The 21,721-nt window shown below is 40.7% G+C and overlaps 1 protein-coding gene across 4 annotated transcripts in view; it reads right to left on the bottom strand.

Moving 5' to 3' along the window:
- The window catches only part of lrch4 (leucine-rich repeats and calponin homology (CH) domain containing 4), a 51,237-nt gene that overhangs the window by 14,785 nt on the left and 14,731 nt on the right, over positions 1-21,721 (bottom strand). For all 4 annotated transcript variants that reach the window (XM_062444354.1, XM_062444355.1, XM_062444356.1 and 1 more), the window contains 12 exons: positions 10,702-10,846; positions 8,437-8,566; positions 8,062-8,167; positions 6,674-6,920; positions 6,060-6,156; positions 5,729-5,840; positions 5,543-5,637; positions 5,368-5,420; positions 1,539-1,694; positions 433-501; positions 189-243; positions 40-103 (listed from right to left, as the gene is read on the bottom strand). In XM_062444354.1, coding sequence (XP_062300338.1) covers positions 40-103; positions 189-243; positions 433-501; positions 1,539-1,694; positions 5,368-5,420; positions 5,543-5,637; positions 5,729-5,840; positions 6,060-6,156; positions 6,674-6,920; positions 8,062-8,167; positions 8,437-8,566; positions 10,702-10,846 — 1,329 coding nt within the window. The remainder of the gene's footprint in view (positions 1-39; positions 104-188; positions 244-432; positions 502-1,538; positions 1,695-5,367; positions 5,421-5,542; positions 5,638-5,728; positions 5,841-6,059; positions 6,157-6,673; positions 6,921-8,061; positions 8,168-8,436; positions 8,567-10,701; positions 10,847-21,721) is intronic.

Genomic DNA, 21,721 nt, shown 5'->3' with positions numbered 1-21,721 from the left:
TGGGTTCAATTCAAATGTGGCTGTGTGTGTGTGTGATACCTGTTCTGCTGCTAGAGCGCTGTAGAAGTATAGAATGAGGCACAGTGCTCATCTGATCAGCACTCTAATGAGAGAAACACATTTCAGGTTATCATACAGTCCAACGATCAGCACTGCTCACTGAATGAAGTATAAAGAACAGTACTTACTGCACATCTGTGCCTCAGCCCACTTTGGGAGGTACTGTTCTCTGGTGATCCACCACTAGGGGGAGACACACACCAACATTTATTTGTTAGAGAAAATTAACACTTCCACACCCTTTAACTTGCTTCAATTCGTGATTTTAAACTGAGGAAATGTAAGAATGAATGAAAGGAGATTTGAATGTAAACACAGGGTCAGAAGTGTCTTTCTGCTGAGGGAATCATCTGTTCAACTGGCCTCACTTACACTGAGCTACTTCCTGTCTGTGGTGGAGAGGCCACATGACTTCCTGTTTTGGTCGATGACTTCAGAAAACTGAAAAGTTTTGACATGGAGAGCGTATAATTAGATATGAGAGACAGAAAAGAGTTGCCTCCCTCTCACAGAGAGAGAGCTGCTCTTACTGAACACATGATAGCTTAGAAAAGCACACATTCACATTGTGTTCCAGTCCACATCAGAGTAAACAGTGATACCCTGTCACATTCATGTTTTAATGTCATGTGATGCCTGCGTCTAATCCATTCATACATTTTACACCCTTCACTAAGATGCCATCAAATCAAATGCTTCATCCACTATCTGCAACAAACTATGGAGTCACACACATAGTGATAGAGTCAGCAAACCCTTCATGTACTCTATAGATGAGCTGCACACTGATGGCACCGTCACACTGTGCAACAACAATCAGACTGTGAGACAACTGTAATAAAGTCTTGGTTGTAATCAGTGACACTGTACTGTACAGTTGAAACTGTCAGACTGTGAAGTGAACATGTGGTGAATCATGAAGCCTCGATGGGAACAGAGAAAAAGAATATGAAAGCAGAACAGGCATCAGCTTGTATCATCACAAGTCACTCTAACTTCTTTTTTTTCTTTATGGCACTTATGAAATATCACGCAGGCTGCTGTGTTCTATTGTGATTGGTTGGTTTGTAGACGTGCGTCGTAGCTGCAGTCACGTGAGAATTTTGGGACACTGTTTAGATTTAGAAGATTTCCCCACAGATCCTTCAGACAGCTCACAATCACACAGAGACCTTTAGGCATCACTAAAACTTCACTCTGATAGGCCTGTACACAGAATATGTGATGCACATTACAATATTCTTAGCAATAATGTTCCATTTTTTGATTCATACATCTGTAGCCATTACATGTTTGGATCATTTTATATATGTCAGGCCTAAGTAGGTTTTCCACAGGTTTGTTTGTTTTAGATGGAGTCCAATATTTTGGACCTATGAGGACCTCCATAGTTGGTGGTATGAAGTCTCCAATTCATTGTGACATTAAACATTTGTTCAAAATAACAATATGTACATAAGTGATGACAGTGAGTGTACCTGGTCTTCTCTTTCTGCTGCTGCTGCAGACGCTCCCTCTCCTGCCAGATGGACAGAGTACCCGGCCTCCTGCGCTCCTCCAGGGTGGGGCTGGAGGGGGACAGGGGAGCCGACGAGGCCGATGAAGGGGGAACCACCTCTAAATGGAGGCTGGACCTGCAGAGAAGAGAGAGAAGACCGGCGAATAAGAATGAAATATTTTGATCTGAATATTGCTAACAAAACAACATTTTAATTAATTTTTCCCTTATTTAAAAAAAGCCAGTTTGCCTGCAGTGCTGCAGTTCACACCACTGTCCAGCTCCACTGTGTACCTCTTGAAGGAATGGAAACACTCTGACACATACGTTTTTGAAATGTGGGAGGGAAATGCCACCAAATATCACAGAGTTACTGTTACCAGATTTGTCAGTAAACAACATAAACGCCACAAAGCCACCTCAGTTCTTGTGTTCTGTGTGTGTGTGTTAGTGTGTGTTCAGTTGGTTAGCTTGGTTACAGACATGTCTACAGATTTAGTAAAAGTTGAGGTAATAAATAAAAGCTTGATAATGAATTTTTCATCAGTCAGCAGTCATTTCCTTTATAGAGCTGTGGCAGACCGGTCCCTGTCTGTCTCTATCAAAGCTGTTCTTCTTAGAGCAGAGGAAGGACACTCACTGGAATGTCAGCTTTGATCAGACAAACTCCCAAAATAGTATTAAAAAAGTCTGAATTATCACAAGCTGCAGACTAAACTACTCATTTCTATCAGCCCAGAACCAGCAGACCAACTGGAGACATGGCCAAAAAAACCTGAACATCCATGTAAACAACAGATGTGGTTAGAACAGCACATCATGAGTCATCCTGGGTTATCACAGGTTTTATTAATTAGTCTGAATGTTTAACAGCTACAGATGACAGCAGATTAAAGACAAACAACAACACAGAGACATCACATGAAGATGAGTCTATTAAAACATACATCTTCAGTCTGAAGGCTGCATTGTGTCAAATCTTTTTAAAAATCATTTCAATATGAGAAACTGGGTGTAGACTTTCCATTTTAAGTCTCTGTATTCTATTTCCAGACGTCCCAGAGGAAGTGTTGGAAGCCAAGATTTGGAACATCCGTTTGTTGGGAGCTGCAACATGAGTGTGGAGCAGATTCAGGATTGTGCAACAGCTCCATTAAATGTGCCTCGAGTCTGAAGAAAAGCACACTGTCTGTCGACCAACTGAATCTGAGCCGTGGACAGTATATGAGGCTTAATGAGGGGCTCCAGCTCTGAATGAATGTTAGTCATTTGGCCTGAGTCCAGTTAATAAAACTCAAAGCTTGTGAACAATGAGGCATACTGCTCAGTGCCCCACAGGCTGATAACAATAGCTGTGTGTCACATATTAATATGTAGCCAATAGAAGTGCTGGGACACAAAATCCCAACAATGTCGTTATCTTAGTGCTGGAACAAAAACACTGCCTGCTCGGCTTCAGCACTAACACAGACCTCAATATGTCTGCTCACCACACAAATGTAACATTAACGTTTTAATACAGAAGCTACACACAAAATATGAAGATGTGTGTATATCAAAAGGGTTTTAGCCTCAATTTAGCTTCACTTCAATCACAGCCTTCATATGTGTGCTAGGTAGTTTTCCAACTAGAGGAACAGTGGCCAAGCGCTCAATTTGGTTGTGGCAGCAGGTTGGTGAGAAAACTAAATTAAAAGTTGGGAAAGCAGCAGGTATGACGTATAATCTCTATCAGCTGATCATCACACAGCAGCAGGTGATTCACTTTCATCTTTTTACAGCTTAGAAATTTTGGCAGCTCCATTTAAATTCAGCCACGATGAGCCGTGTGAACGATGTTAATATTAGTCTGTATTATTAATGTGAATGTGCTGTTTTGTTTACGTGTCGGTACACACACAGAGACACACACACACAGAGACACACACACACACAGAGGCACACACACACACACACACAGAGACACACACACACACAGCCCACAGTTGTAGTTGGCAGAAGCAGCATTTTGTGTGCCACAGTTAAATGGAGTGGATACATCACAGCAAACTGGCACAAACTGGCACCCTGCAGCGTTTCTGGAATGCTCCCAATTCTACAATCAGTGAACTAATCAGACATGTCAGCAGTGATTCAGACGTCTGGAGACAGACAGACTCACAGCTGCAAGCTTCTGAGGCAGGCAGAGGTTTGTTAAGTGAGAAGACGACTTGAGACAGGTTGTTTTTCAGTAAAACATCACAAACTAACCTTGTATTCCAGCAGTCTCCTGTTCAGAACTGAACTAACTGTAACTCCAGCTCTGTAAGTACATGTACTTTCTAAACAATGCTGCTCAGTTACCACGACGTGATAAAACTTAAGAGCGGGTGAATGAGCACGTCCAGACTGTTAACTTTCCAAGATAAGAGCACACAGCGTGCACAGTGAGTTACACTGAAGCACTGAGAACTGAACTCTGTTGACTTTTCCCAGCTTGTCAAATATTCTGTCAAATGACCTTGTAGGACGAGGAAGGAAAAGAGACAGAGTGATAAAGCTGTGTGTGTCTCTGAGTACACAGTTTCTAACTGGAGACTGAATCACTGCGTGTGATTAAAGCAGATATGTAAATGCTTTTCAAATGAACTGGGATGTCATGAGAAGTATAAACAAATGAGGTGTTGGTAGAGGTTATTACTAGGAAAATACATTTCCCATGAAGCCTTTTGCTTCTCATCCTTCCTTCTCCTTTAATAAAAGCAGATTTATAAACTATCAGAGGAATTTTTCAGTCATATTTTACCACCTCCATCATCTGCTGTCATTATAAACTCTGACATCACCATCCTTTGTTTTATACAGGTTTGAGCTTTTAATAAATCTTACTCTAAATGAATTATAATATTAATTAATATTACTTTAAATGAACACATATTACTGTAGTAAAAGTAGTTGGTGTTTTGATACATGAACTCCACTTTAATGTGAAACCAAGTCCTTAAACATGAGCATAAAAATGACCTTCACTGTAATCATTGTTAAAATGTTGGATTTGACAGTTTTGCTCTTCAAATGCAGCTGGTTGACTTTTGTGATTCTTTACTTCATGTTTTTTGGACAGATTTGTTTTAAAGAGGTGTGTTTGGTGTCACAGTGGTAGTTTTTATGCTCCATATATCTGGAACAAACTACAACTCACTTCTTTTAAATCACAGCTGAAGTCTTTTCTGTTTGCTGCTTTTAATTAAATCTAAGTTTTAGGATTAGTATCGTACACTTCTGTTTTATCGGTCTTATTATATTTTACCCTTGTTTCATTTCCAATTTAACACTTTTAATCATGTTTAAATGGCTTTTTATTTCACCATGTGTTGCTTTTATATCCTGTTTTGATGTATTTTATGTTTTATATAAAGCACTTTGAATTGTGTTATGTACGAATACATGTGCCTTATCTTTATGGTCATTGTTTCTTTGAAAATCAAGCACAATGTTTTCTGCTCTGAATCATTCTCTTTTTAATATCAGCTAGTTTTGAATAAGATACAAACAGGAGTTGCTACATTCCATAAAGAGCTTGCTGTATCTTCTGTGTGGCTGAGTGATGACAGTTGAGGTGGTGTAACAGTCACATGACTGTTACACCCACCTCAGTCACATGACTGTTACACTCACAGGCAGAATGAGTCAGGTTGTGGTCAAACTTTTTGTTCCTTGCCCAGAATAATTGAGTAGTTGAGTCCAGATCCAGACTAGAGTCCACTTATTGACTATGCATGCTGTAGCACCATGCAGCACGTATCTACAGTATGTTGTAGAGGACTTACCGGTGTATCGTGGAGTCCTGGCTTTGGGAGGGTGGCGAACTCTCTTTCTGCTCCTGGAAATGAATGATGCAATAATCAGAATAACTTCCCTGTTTTAAGATTCCTTACGAGAGCAGATGTTGAGCAACTAAGAGGATGTGGCACAATGGCTGATGTGTGTGTGAATGACAGGTACCAGAGGAGGTGCTGTGAGGGGAGGTGTGGGTGGATCCTCCTCTTCTTCTGTCACGCTGCTGTCGATGAAGTCCACCTGCTCAGCCTCTCCGTTCACTGCAGAGAGACGCGAGATTTAACCTTCCTCTGAATAGGTCTGCTATTTTACTCCAGATCACTGATGAATACAGGAAAAATACTGACTTACCTTTGTTAGCTTGTAGAGGAGATGCATCCTCCTCTTCCTCCTCCTCCAGGTTCCTCTGGTCTCTGCTGACTTCAGCCAAGCGTAGAGAGCGCTCTGAGAAGTCATCAGCTGACTGGACACAGAGAGACAGATAGTCACTGACTCATTGATCTGAACACTACAGACACTCTCCACCACTATCAGTTCATATGGAAGTATTGTTACAAGGTTTTTTTGGGGGGGTTTTCTAACGCAAGTTTCAGGGATTTCCATAATTCTGATGTCTTTTTATGCTGTTGTTTATATGTGATTGTGTGTGTTTGTGTGTGTGTGTGTTTCCAGTGATTTTTACCTCGTTCCCAGACCATCGTTTGCTGCCGCTGTCCACGCTGTTGAAGCCAGAGTCCAGCCCTCCAAACTGACCTGCGAACAGCTCTTGGTCTGACAGACTGTAGAGAAACATGCAGAGCACACATTAGGATCAATTAAACACACACACACACACACAGTCGATACACAGTAGTCTCGTTACACAGGGGGTCATTAGTCCAAAAGGCAGTGACTCAGTGAGGCAGTGTTTTTTCTTTTCCAGAGCAGCACTATCACACACAGCTCTTATCTGTGTCCTCTGTGCTGTCTATTTTATGGAAATGGCTCACCAGGCAGCTAAAAGTGTTCCATTCATGTTTATAAATATTTGATGAAGCTTGCCTTCCGGTTATTTAACATAGCCTTTATCATCCATGTCCTGTTCTACAATTACTGAACCTGCTCTCATCACACTCACATTGTTCCTGTTCTGGTAGAAGAGCATCAAGTGCATGCTGAGTCAGTAAAAGATCATTTATTTATGTAAAATGTATATCTGTAAACTTTATTTAGCCTGACACTGAAACTGTGACCTGCAGGAACATGACCCTGACCATCCCCCCCCCCCCCCCTCCTCCTCCTCCTCCTCCTCCTCACCAGCTGTTGAAGCCGGTGGGTCTCAGGTGTCTCTCCAGCTCCTCCTGGCTCCTCTTGCAGGCCTCCATGTTGAGGTACTTGAAGATGTGGTATTTGCCCTTGGAGCAGATCTGAGCCGGCGGCATTTGCAGCGGGTTGCTGTCCAGCGAGATGCTCTGGAGGTGCCGCAGGTGGCGGTAGCACAGGGGAACGTGGGAAATCCGGTTGCAGGACACATCGAGCCGGACTAAAGGGAGCTCAGAGATTTCTGGATGGGGAAAGAGAAACAATGCTTCATTAAATCTACACAGTTATTTTAACACTCAGGTCTATCTGGTTCAAAATGTGTGATGATGTTGGGTTATTATTGTTAGAGAGTGGTGTCTGCTGGAATAATGCTGAATTTACCAAGTAACCTGCTGGAGAACAGGTAATTGCACCCCCGAAACACACAATGCATTGAACCAAGCCTTTATTTGCTGCTCTGGCCACATTTATCTGATCATGTGTCAGGTCAGGTATGTCCATCATATTTAATATCAGCTCTCCTACTCATCACTTTAAACACATTGAATGGAAATTTGATGGCTAAATCTATACTTAGCAAACACTTAGAGGGAAACCGGTCTGTCTATTTTTGTTTTTTAAGAAGTGTTTTCATTTCCGTTCTCTCCTAATGAGCAGGAGAACGAGGCTCTAATGGTGTAAAACCCATTAGGCTTGCATTAAGTCAGAAGCAGTTCGATACTTTGATGGATATCTTACAGTAATGATCGAGCAGCAACCTCCGGGAAAAAATGAAGCCAATGAGGAAGTGCCACAAACTGCAGTTCCTAGACTGGCCACTTGAGGCTGGCTCCAAATGTGAGTCGATCATTATAGACTTTAGCGACTCTAGCAACAAGTAGCATTGGCATTATCATAGTTAACCATAGGTTGTTAATGCATAGTACTAACGTAAGCTAGCATTAAGGTCGGCTCCACCCTGTCATCTAAATATGGTCACTTCTGGCTCCAAAAATCCAAGATGGCGATGGTCAAAATGCAAACTCGAGGCTTCATAATGGGAGTCCACAAACCAATAAGTTAAGTCATGGTAGCTACATCCAAATGCTTTACAGTCTATTGTAATAATGCAATTACCATCTAATATGGTAAATACAGAGCGATGCTTTGATCGGGGTGTTATAAATATACTCTGCAGACTAACAGGTGGTTAGTATTAGTGGATGAGATATCTTTATCATCTTCAATAGCTTAAGATGTAAACAAATCTGAAGTGAGTACAAACACTGAGCTTTGAGAGATGCTGGATGGTTGCACTGCGAGCTGAGGTGAGCATATGGGGTTTGATGTGGGGCAGAGAAAACTGGATGTGGTGACAAGTTGATGGTGAAGTGAGTGTGTACCTTCAGGCAAAGTGGTTAGCTGGTTCCTCCTCAGGTTTAAGTCTCTCAGACACTCTAACTGGCCGAGCTCTGCGGGCAAACACTGCAGCTCATTACAGCTTATATCCTGAAAGAGAGAAAGACACCAGACTAGTGAAGTGCAGACACAGACTGGAGTACACTGATAAGACTATTGACTAAATGATGTTATCTTGTTTTTCCACTTTAAGACATATGTAGACTTGCTTTAAACTTTAAACACAGCTGCCATGGACGTATGACCATCTATACTGAAAGAATAAACACTGGTGAAATGTTACTTTTTCTCCATGTATCATTCTTTCCTGAGTTACTGAGTCACAGCACAGTGAGACAGTGTTGATGTGTGTGTCGTACCAGCTGGCGAAGGTGTGTGAGGGAGTATATGGAGGCGGGCAGCGAAGACAGCTTGTTGTTGCTGACGATAAGCACTCGCAGGAGGGGGAGCTGGAACACCGACGGGGGTAAACTGGACAGAAGGTTACGACTGTGGAGACAAGAGCACACACACACACACACACACACACACACACACACACACACACACACACACACACACACACACACACACACACACACACACACACACACACACACACACACACACACACACACACACACACACACACACACACACACACACACAAACAATGATGTCATTCAAGAGGCACGCCCACCTTGGCCTGCAGTGAGGGAGCATTGGATTTCAAAAGTATAATTACGCTCAATAAAAATGTCTTGGTGCTACAAATTGTGTTATTTTTTACAGTGTGCTGACACTTTTGCTGGATTTGCAGCCACCTGGAGGGTTTTTCTGTCTCTGGTCTCTTAGCAACAATAAAGTGATGGTGTTGAATAAAGAGGAGTGTCAATTAAGGCTGAACGATTTGGAGTAAATATCTTAGGGTGTTTCATTTTGTCGGCGTTGTCCCATATGCACCAATACCTTTTTTAAAAGTTGTATAGTTTTCTAAAAGTTTTCTTAATTTAAGTTTAATATATATACATACATATTTTTTTGTTGTATTTGTTATGATTCAACATTTATAGGAATTTATAATAATTAAATTCCCTGTGAAGTTTTACTGTTTTTAGTGCACTGATTTCATGTTTGACCACATTGTAAAAAATGTGCATTATATGTATATATTCTGTATATATAAGATTATCGGCCAGTATATTGATATTCCAATTTTTTAATCCCCTAATATCAGTATCAGCCCCAAAAAATTCAGTATTGGTCGGGCTCTAATTTGCAATATTAGAGCCAAAGATCATTCTTTAGGATTCAGGATTATGGTTTGATTTTTGTCTGTAGCTCTGCAGCATGATCATATTTAATATGAACGCACTTTGCCTTTAACTAATATTTTGCCTCCTGCCACTGAACAATAGCAGAAGGTCATAGTGTGATTCTATCATGTTTCTGTGTGGTAGTGTTGCTGTAGGCAGGTCTGGCCTCTATTCATCTCCAGCATAAATAAACAGTCAAGTTCAGATGCAGTGTTCAAACAACAGCTGTGCTTCACAAGTGTTAGGCACCTGCACACTATTAAAGTGTTGGCCGCACACTCTGCACACAGTTCAAGATCAACTTTTGAGAAGGTGAAATGAGGTAACACAGCTGAGAGTGTGTCAGAGCCTTTAGGGAGGAGACGTGTCTGATGTTGAAGTTTTTATGACAATGAAATGTCAGACGCTACAGAACCAGGATCTAGACCTGGTCTTGGAGGTCTCTCAAAGCAGACCAACCACATGACAGTGTGATGGTACATTCAGCCACATGCCTCAAAGCACTTGGGGGCCTGTTTCATCCCATCAGCCATCAGACTGTACAACAGCACAGCTCCCAGTACCTCCCACTCCCACTAATACGACTGAGACTGTCCTTACTGTTTAATCCCAGGAACATTGAACACTAGTATATAGTATCAGGAATGTATCTATATTGTAGATTTATATAATTGCTGATTATTTTACACAGAGATTGTTTATTTCATTTTATTACAATTTTTTGAATTTCTGGCCTCAATTTAAAACATAAACTGCTAGTCATGTGAGCTGAAGTGATCTTTATAGTTATGCACATACATATGTGTAACCATGGTAACACATTTTTTAGGTCAAACAGAGGTGTGTTATACTTATGACATAAAAAGGAACATCTGCCCTATTAGAAAAATAATGTTATACATAGTTAGAACTTTGTGAGCTCTTTATGACACCAGGGAAGATAAATAAACACACTTGACTTGATATTTGATTTCACCACATGGGTCCATGCAGCTCTGATGATGCAGAATGACATCACCAAAACTGTCCAGTGAATTAGTTAATAGCAATGACATCATGTTTAGATGTCTTATTTTGTATTTAAAGGCAGTGTGAAGACAAACTGGACCAGAACTAGTTGATTAATTGATTGATAGAAAATGAATGGGAAGAAAGAAAAGTCCAAATTCTCAAATTCCAGCTTCTTAAATGTGATATATTGTTGTGTGTGGTGGAATGTTGGTCGTGACAAAACAAGACATTTGAGGTTGATCTCCTGACAAAGCAGACGACAGTACAATGAGCAGACTGACTCACACAGCAGTTTGTGGTTGTGTGGTGGTGACTCACCTGAGGTTGAGGTAGGTGAGGGCCTGCAGGTTGCCCAGGCTGGAGCACAGCGAACGCATCCCATTGTGGTAAAGGCTCAGCGTCTCCAGAGAGATGAACTGACAGAGCTCTTCCGGCAGGTCACACAGACGGTTCTTAGACAGATCTGAAAACACATGAAAAGACACAAATGTTAGATTTGATCCATGAGAGCTTCTACACAACTCACTCTGCAGTTTTGGTGCCTGGTAAGATGCCTTCAACAGCTTGAACCCAGCTGTGAACCTCAGTTCCACTCATGTCCTCCCCCATGTTTTCCATCACTGTCGGCATGGCATTAAAATAATCTCACAGAGAATGACAGCTTCCACCAAAAAAAAAAAAAAGGAATAATAAATAAACCAAGAGACAAAAAGAGTATCTTTTATTAGAATTCACATGGCTGATATATGCACATGTCTGTCAAAGTCCATGCCCCAGTTTGGAATGCAGGCTTTCTGTTAGAAATGTGTTTTTTTTCACTGGAGGTAAAAATAAAGCTCACGTAGAACCACAGACCGCTGTACTCTCACAGGCTGAGCTGTGTAAAATCTGTGTGACATCCCTTTAATCTACAAACACAGGTCTGTTTTGCACTAACGGCTCACACACATATATATTCACTGAGTGCTAAAAAATCATAGTTTGTTTTTGTTTTTTTTCTTTGTACCATATGAAAGCATCCACGCTACTTTCCAAAAGCAGTAGGCTGAAATGAACAAACATGTCAGAGCAGAGAGAGCAGAGAACCACATCTCTTTGACAGAATCTTGGAGAGGCCGACGCTCGTCAACTTCTGACCAAACTGGGCGAGCGTTTTCCAAAAATAGCCTCCGTTGGCTGCTTTCCATTTGTGTTTCCACACTTGTGGTATGTAGGCCGCTATCATCCACCTTGAAGGATGCATATAACAATACCGATTGATTCTAATTACAGATAAGGATGAAAATGAGTCGTGGAGATGTTTTTGGTCCTACTGTGCAAACATTTCTATAAGTGAGTCCCTTCTTGACTTGCTTTTTAATTTGCCACTCCAGTGGGTTGAAAAGCAGATAGTGTAGAACCTGAATAATGCTGGAGTTTACTGACAAATACATCTGTGGCATTTCTGTACTGCTATTTCTGAACTATTATTCTCAGTGTGGCAGTGATGATGTAATGTATACTTGCATTCATTCTCTATGTGTTTGTAATGTTGCCACTCTGCTAGCCCCTGATGGGTTTCTCAGCAATTCTCCCTCATCATATTCCTCTGTACTTATTATTACTGAGTATTTATAATTTTTCTATATGTGGAAATAAACTAACTAACAGGTTATCCCCGTTTTGTACACAAATCGCACAATGCTCCGAAAATGATGATTTAGTCTGATTACATCATATCATCTTCTATATATGTTTCTCTATATGTTCTTCATAGTCTTCTAGCTTCCATGTATTTCCTACTGCTGGCTCCTCTCTACAGTGATACCTCCATCACTTCAACCTTTACATCAGTCAAACATCAGTAGACTGTCTGTAGAGTTGTGGTGATTGTAAAAAGCAGCAACAGCGATGAGCCGTGAGTGGCAGCAGGATGAGACAGTGAGTCAATGGCAGACAGCCCATTGGCTGTTTATTGATTGGCTTTGTGAGCGGCGGCTGCAGGAGGAGGAGGTTCCTCTCTTTGTTAGATTCTACTCCACTTTTATTTAGTCGTTTACACCAGATTTAAACTGAGACACACAGAGAGGAGGACATGTGAAAATAATCAACCACTCTGGCTCCCATTGTTTTCAACCCATCTGTGACATTCTCATTGATATAACACACATTGTGAAGCTTCACTGTTTATAGTATTATTATATGAGATGAGGTTGTGGGACTGTTTTGTCCATTATCAGTTTGTAGAGAGGAGATTTTCAGGGACATCTGTATAACTGTTATGTACAATGGGATCTAATGAATGACTCATTTATATATCTAATAACTTTATTTAGACATGTCGTTAAGTTCAATGACCAAAATAAAATAAACTAAATATCAGATTTACTTTCTGTCTTTATATTAAAGTTATGCAGAATTCATGAAGCCTTAAAAAAGACTTAAAGAGTAAAACATATTTACATGTTTTTCTTCATCAGACAAAAAAAACGGACAAATGTACCGAGCAAATTAAAGAAGAAAAACATTCGCCTGTATTTAATCTCTAAAATGAGCTACTAGATGAATGACAGAATAAGAAAGAAGAGTAAATAAAAGGAAAATAAGGTGTGTTTAATTAAGCAGACAGGATACATACTTCAGATTAAACAAAGAAATCAGAGCAGTTGTTGGATTATCAGGACCACTTCACATGGCCTTAATACACACAGCGTGGTGTCATGTAGGCTCTGTGTGTGTGTGTGTGTGTGTGTGTGTGTGTGTGTGTGTGTGTGTGTGTGTGTGTGTGTGTGTGTGTGTGTGTGTGTGTGTGTGTGTGTGTGTGTGTGTGTGTGTGTTCCTCTATACAGTAAATGTGAGAGTGGATAGATACTGTACAGCAGCAGTTATGCCTCATCTCTCTCTCTATCTTCACTGTCCCATAGCTGGAGGGGGGAGCAGTCTGAACAATAGGTGGGGGTGGAGACAGCAGTGTGTGTGTGTGAGTGTTTGTGTGTGTGTCTGCTCTGGGGGGATGGAGAGGTTGTCTCGTCTCTGTAACAGTCATTGTAAAAGATTAGCAGTTTGGTTTAACAGGGAAGTGAATGCTAAATATGAATGACTGCTATGTGTTTTAACTATTACATTCAATCCTGAACATATCCCCTGTTCTTATCTTCACTTTTTTACAAGCACTAACAGAGCTGCACCATATTTGGTCCTCGAGTACAAAAATACAAGATTACATACAAACACACACATGCACACACACACACACACTCTCTAACAGCTGATAAATCTCACACAAGCCTTTCCCTACACTCTTGTTTTCCCACGAGGCATTTCTGCCCAAATGTGCTGCTGGTAGCTGTTGTAACAAAGCCAGACTGACTCACTCTGGGCATCATGGGAAAAGCATCTGCTGTGGAATGGGACAAGAGAGGGCCAGTGAAATGTCCAGTCTGTCACTGGCCTGCCGAGCTTCAGACAGCAGGACGCTGGCTTTATAACACACTCTGTCAAAGCTCCATGGTGAAGAAGAAGAGGAGGAGGAGGAGGAGGGCCAACATGTCATGATGTTTCCTGTTAAAGAGCTGACTCATGCTGGTCCTGGCATTATAGTCAAGGGTGAGAATGTTTCATTGGTGATAATGATTGGTTTTGGCTTTCTCTGCTCATATTTCAGATGATCTGCCAGGAACTGTGACTGCTGCAAACACAACACCCAACTGTCATACAGCTAAAAGACACAATGCATGATATCTGCCTTCAGGTACAGGGCTGGGTGTGGAGTGTCAGTACTTGATATGATTGGGAGGGGAGGGGGGAGGGGGGGCTACAGCAACTGTGTCAACTGAAAACTAAATTGGCAGAACAAATACATCACTTACTACTGATTGGTTGGAGCACAACTAAACAGGAATGTGAAAAAATGTCTAACTAAATGACAGTTGAGTCTGTTTATGAGGTCATCTAATATCCATACTTCCTTATCTCCCATGAGCTTTCAACCACATTCACAACACATGATAGCTAACCATCTAGCACAGTGTTTGCAGTCACACAAACCGCGTCCAGTCTGAAAGGATTAATCCATATTAGCCACTTTAAGGCTTCTGCTGACCTGGCCTGACCTCTGTTCAGTTACCATGGTGACCGTGCAGATTCTGTGACAGGCTTAAGAACAGGGTCACCTATCATTAGCATGCAGAGAACCGGAAAAAACCCCACAACACAGACAACAACACACAAGAGCAAAGTAGATCACTGCAAGTCAGAGCATGTGTGTAGCTTCTTTTCAGGTTTTTAGAGAGCTCAGGAGAACTGTTCTTGACCTCACCTTACTCCTCAACACTGTTTTGTTGATGTTTGTGCATCTGCAACAGTCTTGGTTGCCAGGTTAGCACTGTGGTGAACAAAAACTGATTCCACCAGCGAGTTTTCAGCAAACACTGGCTGCTTCTACACATGGACCCTCCTCTGACAGCTAATGCAAAACACCTGCTATGAAATCACTGCTTGGGGTGTGGCCAAAACACGATTAAAAGTTTTAACCCGCACGGCGGTGCAATAGCACTCTGATGTGTGTGTGATGGGCCTGAGTGCAACTTTAAACACTTTATAAAACTGGAAGTGTAAAACAGAGTTGGAGGATTTCGAAGGATCAGCAGAAAGCGGAGGATTGGCCTGTCAGAGCAGAGCACTGTGTCTAATTACAGGCCAGGCTGTGATGGAGGAGGATCTGCTTCAGACACTGACATCACTGCTGACCTGTTGACCTGTAGAACTTACAACACTGCCGATAAGCAGGCCACCTAAACCCCAGAGACTCGAGGCAAAAGGCAGGCCTCTATCAGAGCATCAAACAGCTTGGCAAGTTCACTGTAAAAACAAAGAAAACACAGGCAACAACAGTGTCATATTACACACTGTACAGTGAGGCACTGTGCTATCCAACTGACAAGCACACACGTCTGTACTGGGCTTCAACCGTCTCAACACAAGTATACTGCAAAGAAGTATACTACATGAAGAAGCATAATACATAAAGATGTATACCACATGAAGAAGTATACTACATGAGTTTAGTTATTTGAAGAAACACAATGTAGAAAAAGATATTTACTGAAACAGTATTGTATATGTTCATGAGTAAATAACTAGTTGAACTTAGATAATCACTTTCTTTGTTTCACAGTAGAAATATGGGCATTGGTCTTTTTGGATTGTTTGATTGGAACATTAAATGAACTGGTAAAATGTCTTTCTGGTGCTCCATGCCTGTCATCATTCCAACCAGTAGTTAAATTACTAAAGCACAAAAAAACAACCTATATATAACCTGTTAATGTTGCTCTCAGAGTGCACCAGTATGATGCATTTGACTTAAAAATGTACAAAATGTTCTTCCGGGGGAGAATCACAATATAGAGTCACGCTGTCACGCTTGTTTGAGTTTGATAGATTGATTACTGGGACTGATATTGGCCTTCAGAAAACCATGACAGTCAAATTGTTACTATGGTGAAACTCTGGTGTGGTTTGTGATTGGGTGTGGTGTGGATAGTCAACAGCTCCCCAGCATGAGGTGGAAAACTAAATAATAAAGTACTAATGACATTACTAATACAGACACATTTTGGTTCTAGTTGGGACATGCTGATATTCAGCCTCTGAGCTCAGAAATCACACTGATCCACAAACAATATATAGGTTTTACTTGCATTCATCCACCTTCAGGCATCAGTATGCTTCTAACATGCTGAAACCCAGACCCTCCACTATTGTCAGGAAGCTTCCAACGATTTCTGTAACTTTCTGAAAGCCAACCCAACAACACTTTACACAGCAACTGACCAGGTGAGATCTCTACAGCTTCAACTAACCATTGTTTTCATCATCATTTCATCTCCCTGTTATTTTCTGCATTAATCCAAAAACCATTTACTCTATAAAATGTCAGAAAATAGTGAGAAATTCCTGTTAAAGCCCAAGATGACCTCTTCAAATGTCTTGTTTTGTCTCATCAGTGGTCCAAAACAAAGACAATCAGTTCAATATCATGTATCATACATAAAAGCATCAAATCCTCACATCTGGCAAGCTGCAATCAGCAAATATTGGCATTTTCCTTAAAAAAAAAAAGAATGAAATGAACAATTGTGTGATTATAAAAATTGTTGCAGATACATTTTCAGTCAATCGATTATCAATGAATCAACTAATGGTTGCAGCTCTGAGGCTCTGTGCACATGATGAGCAGCAGGATCATTTAGCACAGGCAGTGTTTTCCAATGAAAAGCAAAGGTGCTAAACCTTTAAGGTGCTTTGCTACTGTGAGTGTAGCAGGGAGGCTTAAAATCCAGGACTCATGCAATGCTCAAAGTTCAATTCATTTGGCTAGAGCCTTAACCCATACTGGGTTTTTGGGGCTGATAACAATATTGATATTAAGGAGTGCAAAAATTCTGATATCGATACATTGGCTGATAATATTATATGTACAGAATATGAAGGTATGATATTTTACAGTTTAACAATAAACAGAATTGTATAAAATGACATCAGTTCATCAAACAAACTTTTCTGGAAATGTAATAATTAGAATTAGCTAAAAAAACAACAACAAGTGTAACAAAAAAAAACCTGTTGAATTAAGAAAGGTCAAATATACAAATAGACCTATATAAAAACAATATCGGCACATATCGGACAAAACAACTCTTTTTGTGTTAAATGTATTTAACAGTTTACCTGAAGCTAAAATACTTTAATCAACTCATCAAAGAAATTCTAAGCAGATGAATGGAAGTTGCTGCTGTATTTGTCTGTGACCTTTCAATGCAAAACCAATAAGATGACAGTAAGCTTAAGGCTCAGAAGTGCACACTACCACCTAAAACATAAAGAATCATACCATGATCTTGGCATGAAGATAACAGCATGCTGGAATGTGGAGTCACACAGAGCTACTCAATGTGTATACGCAGAGTGAGCAATGACAACTAACAATACTGCTCCAAAAATAAGCATTGAAATTAACTCCTTTAAGACAGTCTCAACAAACAGAGAAAACTGTTCTAACACAGTATTTAGTGCAGGGCTGCTGTGTTGGATTATATATGAAACTTCGAGATGTCTGTTATTTTTCTGTCTCCTGTGTTTCCCTCTTGTCACGCTAACCTAAGACATACCTCCAGAAATAAGACGATATCAGGTTTCTGGGTGGCTCACCTACTTCAGGGCTGTGACTGAGCTCTAAGGAGCAGGATGAAAGCCATATAAACAGGCTTTATTCTTCAATGGAAGATAATAAAGGAAAAAAATGAGAATGAGTAAATGAGCTTTGTGGTGGTAATGAAGCACCAATGATGTCCATTTCAAAAGCTTGGAAATGTATTCCACGCTGCTCAGCCAAGAAACCCCCCCTCCACCCCTCAGTCCTCAGTGTGACAGTGCCATAGAAGAAAAGAGGGACCCCGGAGCCTCCCCGTGTGTGCAGATGTGTGCGCTTGTGTGTTCATGAAATGAAACTCGACTCGTATCACCTTGTTAAGAAAGGAGGCGAGGTTCACCAAAAAGAGGGTAGAGAAAAAGAAGGGGTGGAGTGAATGAGTAACAGGCAGATAATACCGGCAGGAGAGCGTGGACAAAGGAGTGGAGGAGCGGCCAGGGAGACGATGAAAGCAAAACAGAGGCCGACCACGAGGACGCCAAGACAACTAAACCCCCCCCGACCCCCAACCCCACTGAGAGGAGTGACTCAACAAAACAGGGCAGCTCTTTTAATCCACAGCTCTGCAGGGAATGCTGGGAAACACCTGTGGCTGGACTCTTATTTAGATGAGCCGTAGTAAACAATGCAAATGATTATTCTTTAGTGTATTAAAAGAGGTCTACATAAAGATGGGACATTTTTGGTGGAGCCATTTCTGCTGCTGCTGTGTGGAAGACCCTGGCTCTGATCCTGGCTGCTGGTAATCAGCTACAACACAGGAATTGCAAGCACATATTGATTGGAGGAGGATTTCATTGCATGAAAAATGAATGAAAATAAATGCATACCCTTCAGGTATTGTGTCAAAACAAGCCACACAAATCAATAACACTCAATCAACCAGTGACCAGAATCAAAATACAAGCCAAAGTCCTACTTAATTATTACTGAGAGAATACATCAAATTTAAAAATGTTTACATCTTACAATGACTGTATGACGGCAAAATATGTAAAAAAAATAAATAAATAAATAAATACTGACCTGGAGGAGGGCGGGTAAAATTTCGAGAAAGAAATCTCAGATATTCTGACATTATAAAGTCGAAAATTTGCGAGAAAGAAAACTCACAAATGAATGAGAAATACAATGTCTTCTCAAGTCTTGATGCTTAGGATGATACGTTGATTCTGGGATAGGATAACAAATATCTTGTTATTGCTAAACCCAACTAAAAAGTACAATTTGAACAGTTCTTCCACAGCAGGCATAACGCATGACAAGCCACATCTCTGCAGTGTTGCAAAGTGAGGCTATGTGACTGCTTGGCAGAATAAAACACCTTTTTTCTTGTGACTTTATAATGTCAGAGAGTTTATTTCTCGTAAATTTACGAGTTTAATCTCAGAAATTCAGAGTTTTTTCTCAAAATAGAAAGATAGGATGGAGCCTCGGGGAACACCAGAGAAATTGAATGTCACTCATTTAGTCAAAACTATAATTACAACATAGTGTAAGCAGTGTTATTTATTTATTAACACTGCATATGAATAACAATATTCAAATAGATAGTAGTTTAAAATACCTTTATTATCATATATATTTACTATGGCCAGACAATAAGATAGAAGGTCAAAACACCCGTATTGGATTGGTGTAATATCTGTGTGGGCGGGCGGTAAATGACAGTTACAGAGTGACAGAGAAAAGAAGTGAGACTGGAACTTCCCAGCTCTGTTCGAAAAGTCTCATTCAAAAATGGTTCAGCGGGGCAGACATGAGCAATCAAATATTTAATCTATGATTTCACAGGCTATTCAAAACAAAGTCGACAATGTCGCTACTTCCAAACCACCTTTGCTGATTCAAAATACGAGAAAAGTACTGGAGCCCGCCATCCGTTCTGATGCTGTTTGAGTTTATTTCACAACGTTGCCAATGACAACACAAGTCTGCTCTGCTGTAAGACAGGATGTGGCGGTGTTGATTCCTGTTACACTGTTCGTTACAACGACAGAGCTCAACACCACAGCTCCGTTAGAGAGAGAGAGAGAAAGAGAGGGTGTGTGTGTGTGTGTGTGTGTGTGTGTGTGTGTGTGTGAGACTGGTGCATGACTAGGCCTGACAGTGACAATGGAAAGCGCTACATGGTGTTCTATAGTTGAGTAAGAGATGGAGATGTGCTGTGACTGCTGCTATATAATTCTGCTGAGTTCACAGTCAAAACAAGGTGAGACATTTAGATGTTCACTCAGCCCAAGATAGCACTTTTATTATCACAATCTAACTCTTATAGCTTTAACTGTAAGACACTGTGTGATCCCAATAAGCACTGTCTGTAATGTCAGCTTCAATCAGTGGTAGTTGTCATTTCTAACCCTAACCCAGACAACCAATATCACTTTAATTTGATTGTGAATGTTCATTTTTAATCTTGGGAACAAATCTGTATGTGTATTAAAAAGTATCCTAAACCTAAACGCTTCCCTGTGGGACTCCCTTGTGTGGCTGGACTGTGAGAACATCTATCCAGAGTCTTCAAATCGTCAAATCAGCTTTATGAAATGATATAAAAGAGGAAATCTCTGGGGAAAACATTGAGCTCTTTGTGTTTCTAACTGGAAGTAACATGTCAAAGTTGCACTTTAAATGACAAGCATCAGTATCATTTCCTGCAAGTTTGCTGAGTGGTTAAGTTTGCTGATTTCTTGCATGCTAGCTGCAAAAGCAGAGTGAGATCGAAAGATCACATAGCACGTGATGTATACAATTAGAATGTAGTATAAATAGGGACATGGTGTGAATGGATGCCAAAAACAGACAACATGAGCCGTCAGTGAAGGCAGGACCAAAACTAACATCACATGACCAAAGTTTAGGTCCTGTGGAAACATCTGGGCAAGCTCCATTCACTGAAGAAGGCCATGAGATACAGTCAAAAGCTGAGGGAAAGCAAGTAAGTGAAGTCTGAGTATTCATTTACAATTTACAGAGAGAAACTCCTAGCTTAGGTCTGTGAAAAGTGTAAAAAGACCATCTTCCAATAAGTCAACAACTGATAAATTACACACATGACAAATGGGGTTTTGGGAGTATGCCTTTTTCTTGAACCACACTGTTGTGACTAACCACAACCCGAATGACTCAGCAAGATAACATGATACAACATGTAAAAAAGTTGTTTTGAACTTGTTGGATACTTTTGATAAAACTATAGTAGCAGATGCCCACTGGTACACTTATCACTCAACTGTACACATTTATTTGCATCATCATTCTCTTAATGAGAAAGAGGGAAAAAAGGCTAAAAAGACAGCAAGTATGGATGTGTTAGCTTCTCACAGAAGGTCAAGATTCAGATGAAAGATGGTGCTGCTAGACACTCCCTGAGAGATTCATCTTCAGGCTACAGCAGATGACAGGGAGGAACTCTCCCTATTAGACGTATTATACTTGGCAAATTCAGCCAGACCTGATTCACTTGCCCTCCCCTCAGTCTGTGTCCTTCCTCCTACGCTCCTCTCCTCTCCTCTCCCCTTCCATCTTTCACCCCTTGCTTCTCTCCACCACCACCACCTCCTCCTCCTCCTCCTCACTCGTCTGTCCCTCCTGCAGACTGTGGGTTTCTATCTCATATGCAAAGCTCAGTGTGGTCATGCAAATAGGGGAAATACACTAAACACACTCAGATATGCAGCTTTCAGAATGTGCTAAAGGCAGAGAGAGAATGTCTTCTCCAAATCTGGGAGCCACAGATTGATAAGTGATAACCATGCAAACAGATGAGGCAGATGGTAGAAATGTAAAGTCCTCCAATTGTCATGGTAACCGCCAAATTGTCAAAACCAGTTACAACCATGAAAAGATGATCTACAGTATGTATGCAACCCCAATATAACCCATCTAACTGGAAGGCTGGTATTTGACAACAGATTGAATTAGATTCAATTATACATAAACCTGGGATGTGTTAGTTTAGGTACAACATTTAAATAAGGTTACAGTTATATTATACGACTAGGATTAGATAAGGATATGTTGTTTGTTATGGTAAGAATCTGTTATAGGAACACTGGGATCCATATATAGGTAGTTTTTATTAGACTCAGTCAAAAGGCCAAACTGTACAAGTAAGTTAAGATTTTAGACGCCTTGCTTGCAAAA

The sequence above is a fragment of the Scomber scombrus genome, chromosome 23 (assembly GCF_963691925.1).
Source record: "Scomber scombrus chromosome 23, fScoSco1.1, whole genome shotgun sequence".
Lineage (NCBI taxonomy): Eukaryota > Metazoa > Chordata > Actinopteri > Scombriformes > Scombridae > Scomber > Scomber scombrus.
Note: the sequence above shows the minus strand (reverse complement) of the source record. Positions and strands in the feature narration are given on the sequence as shown.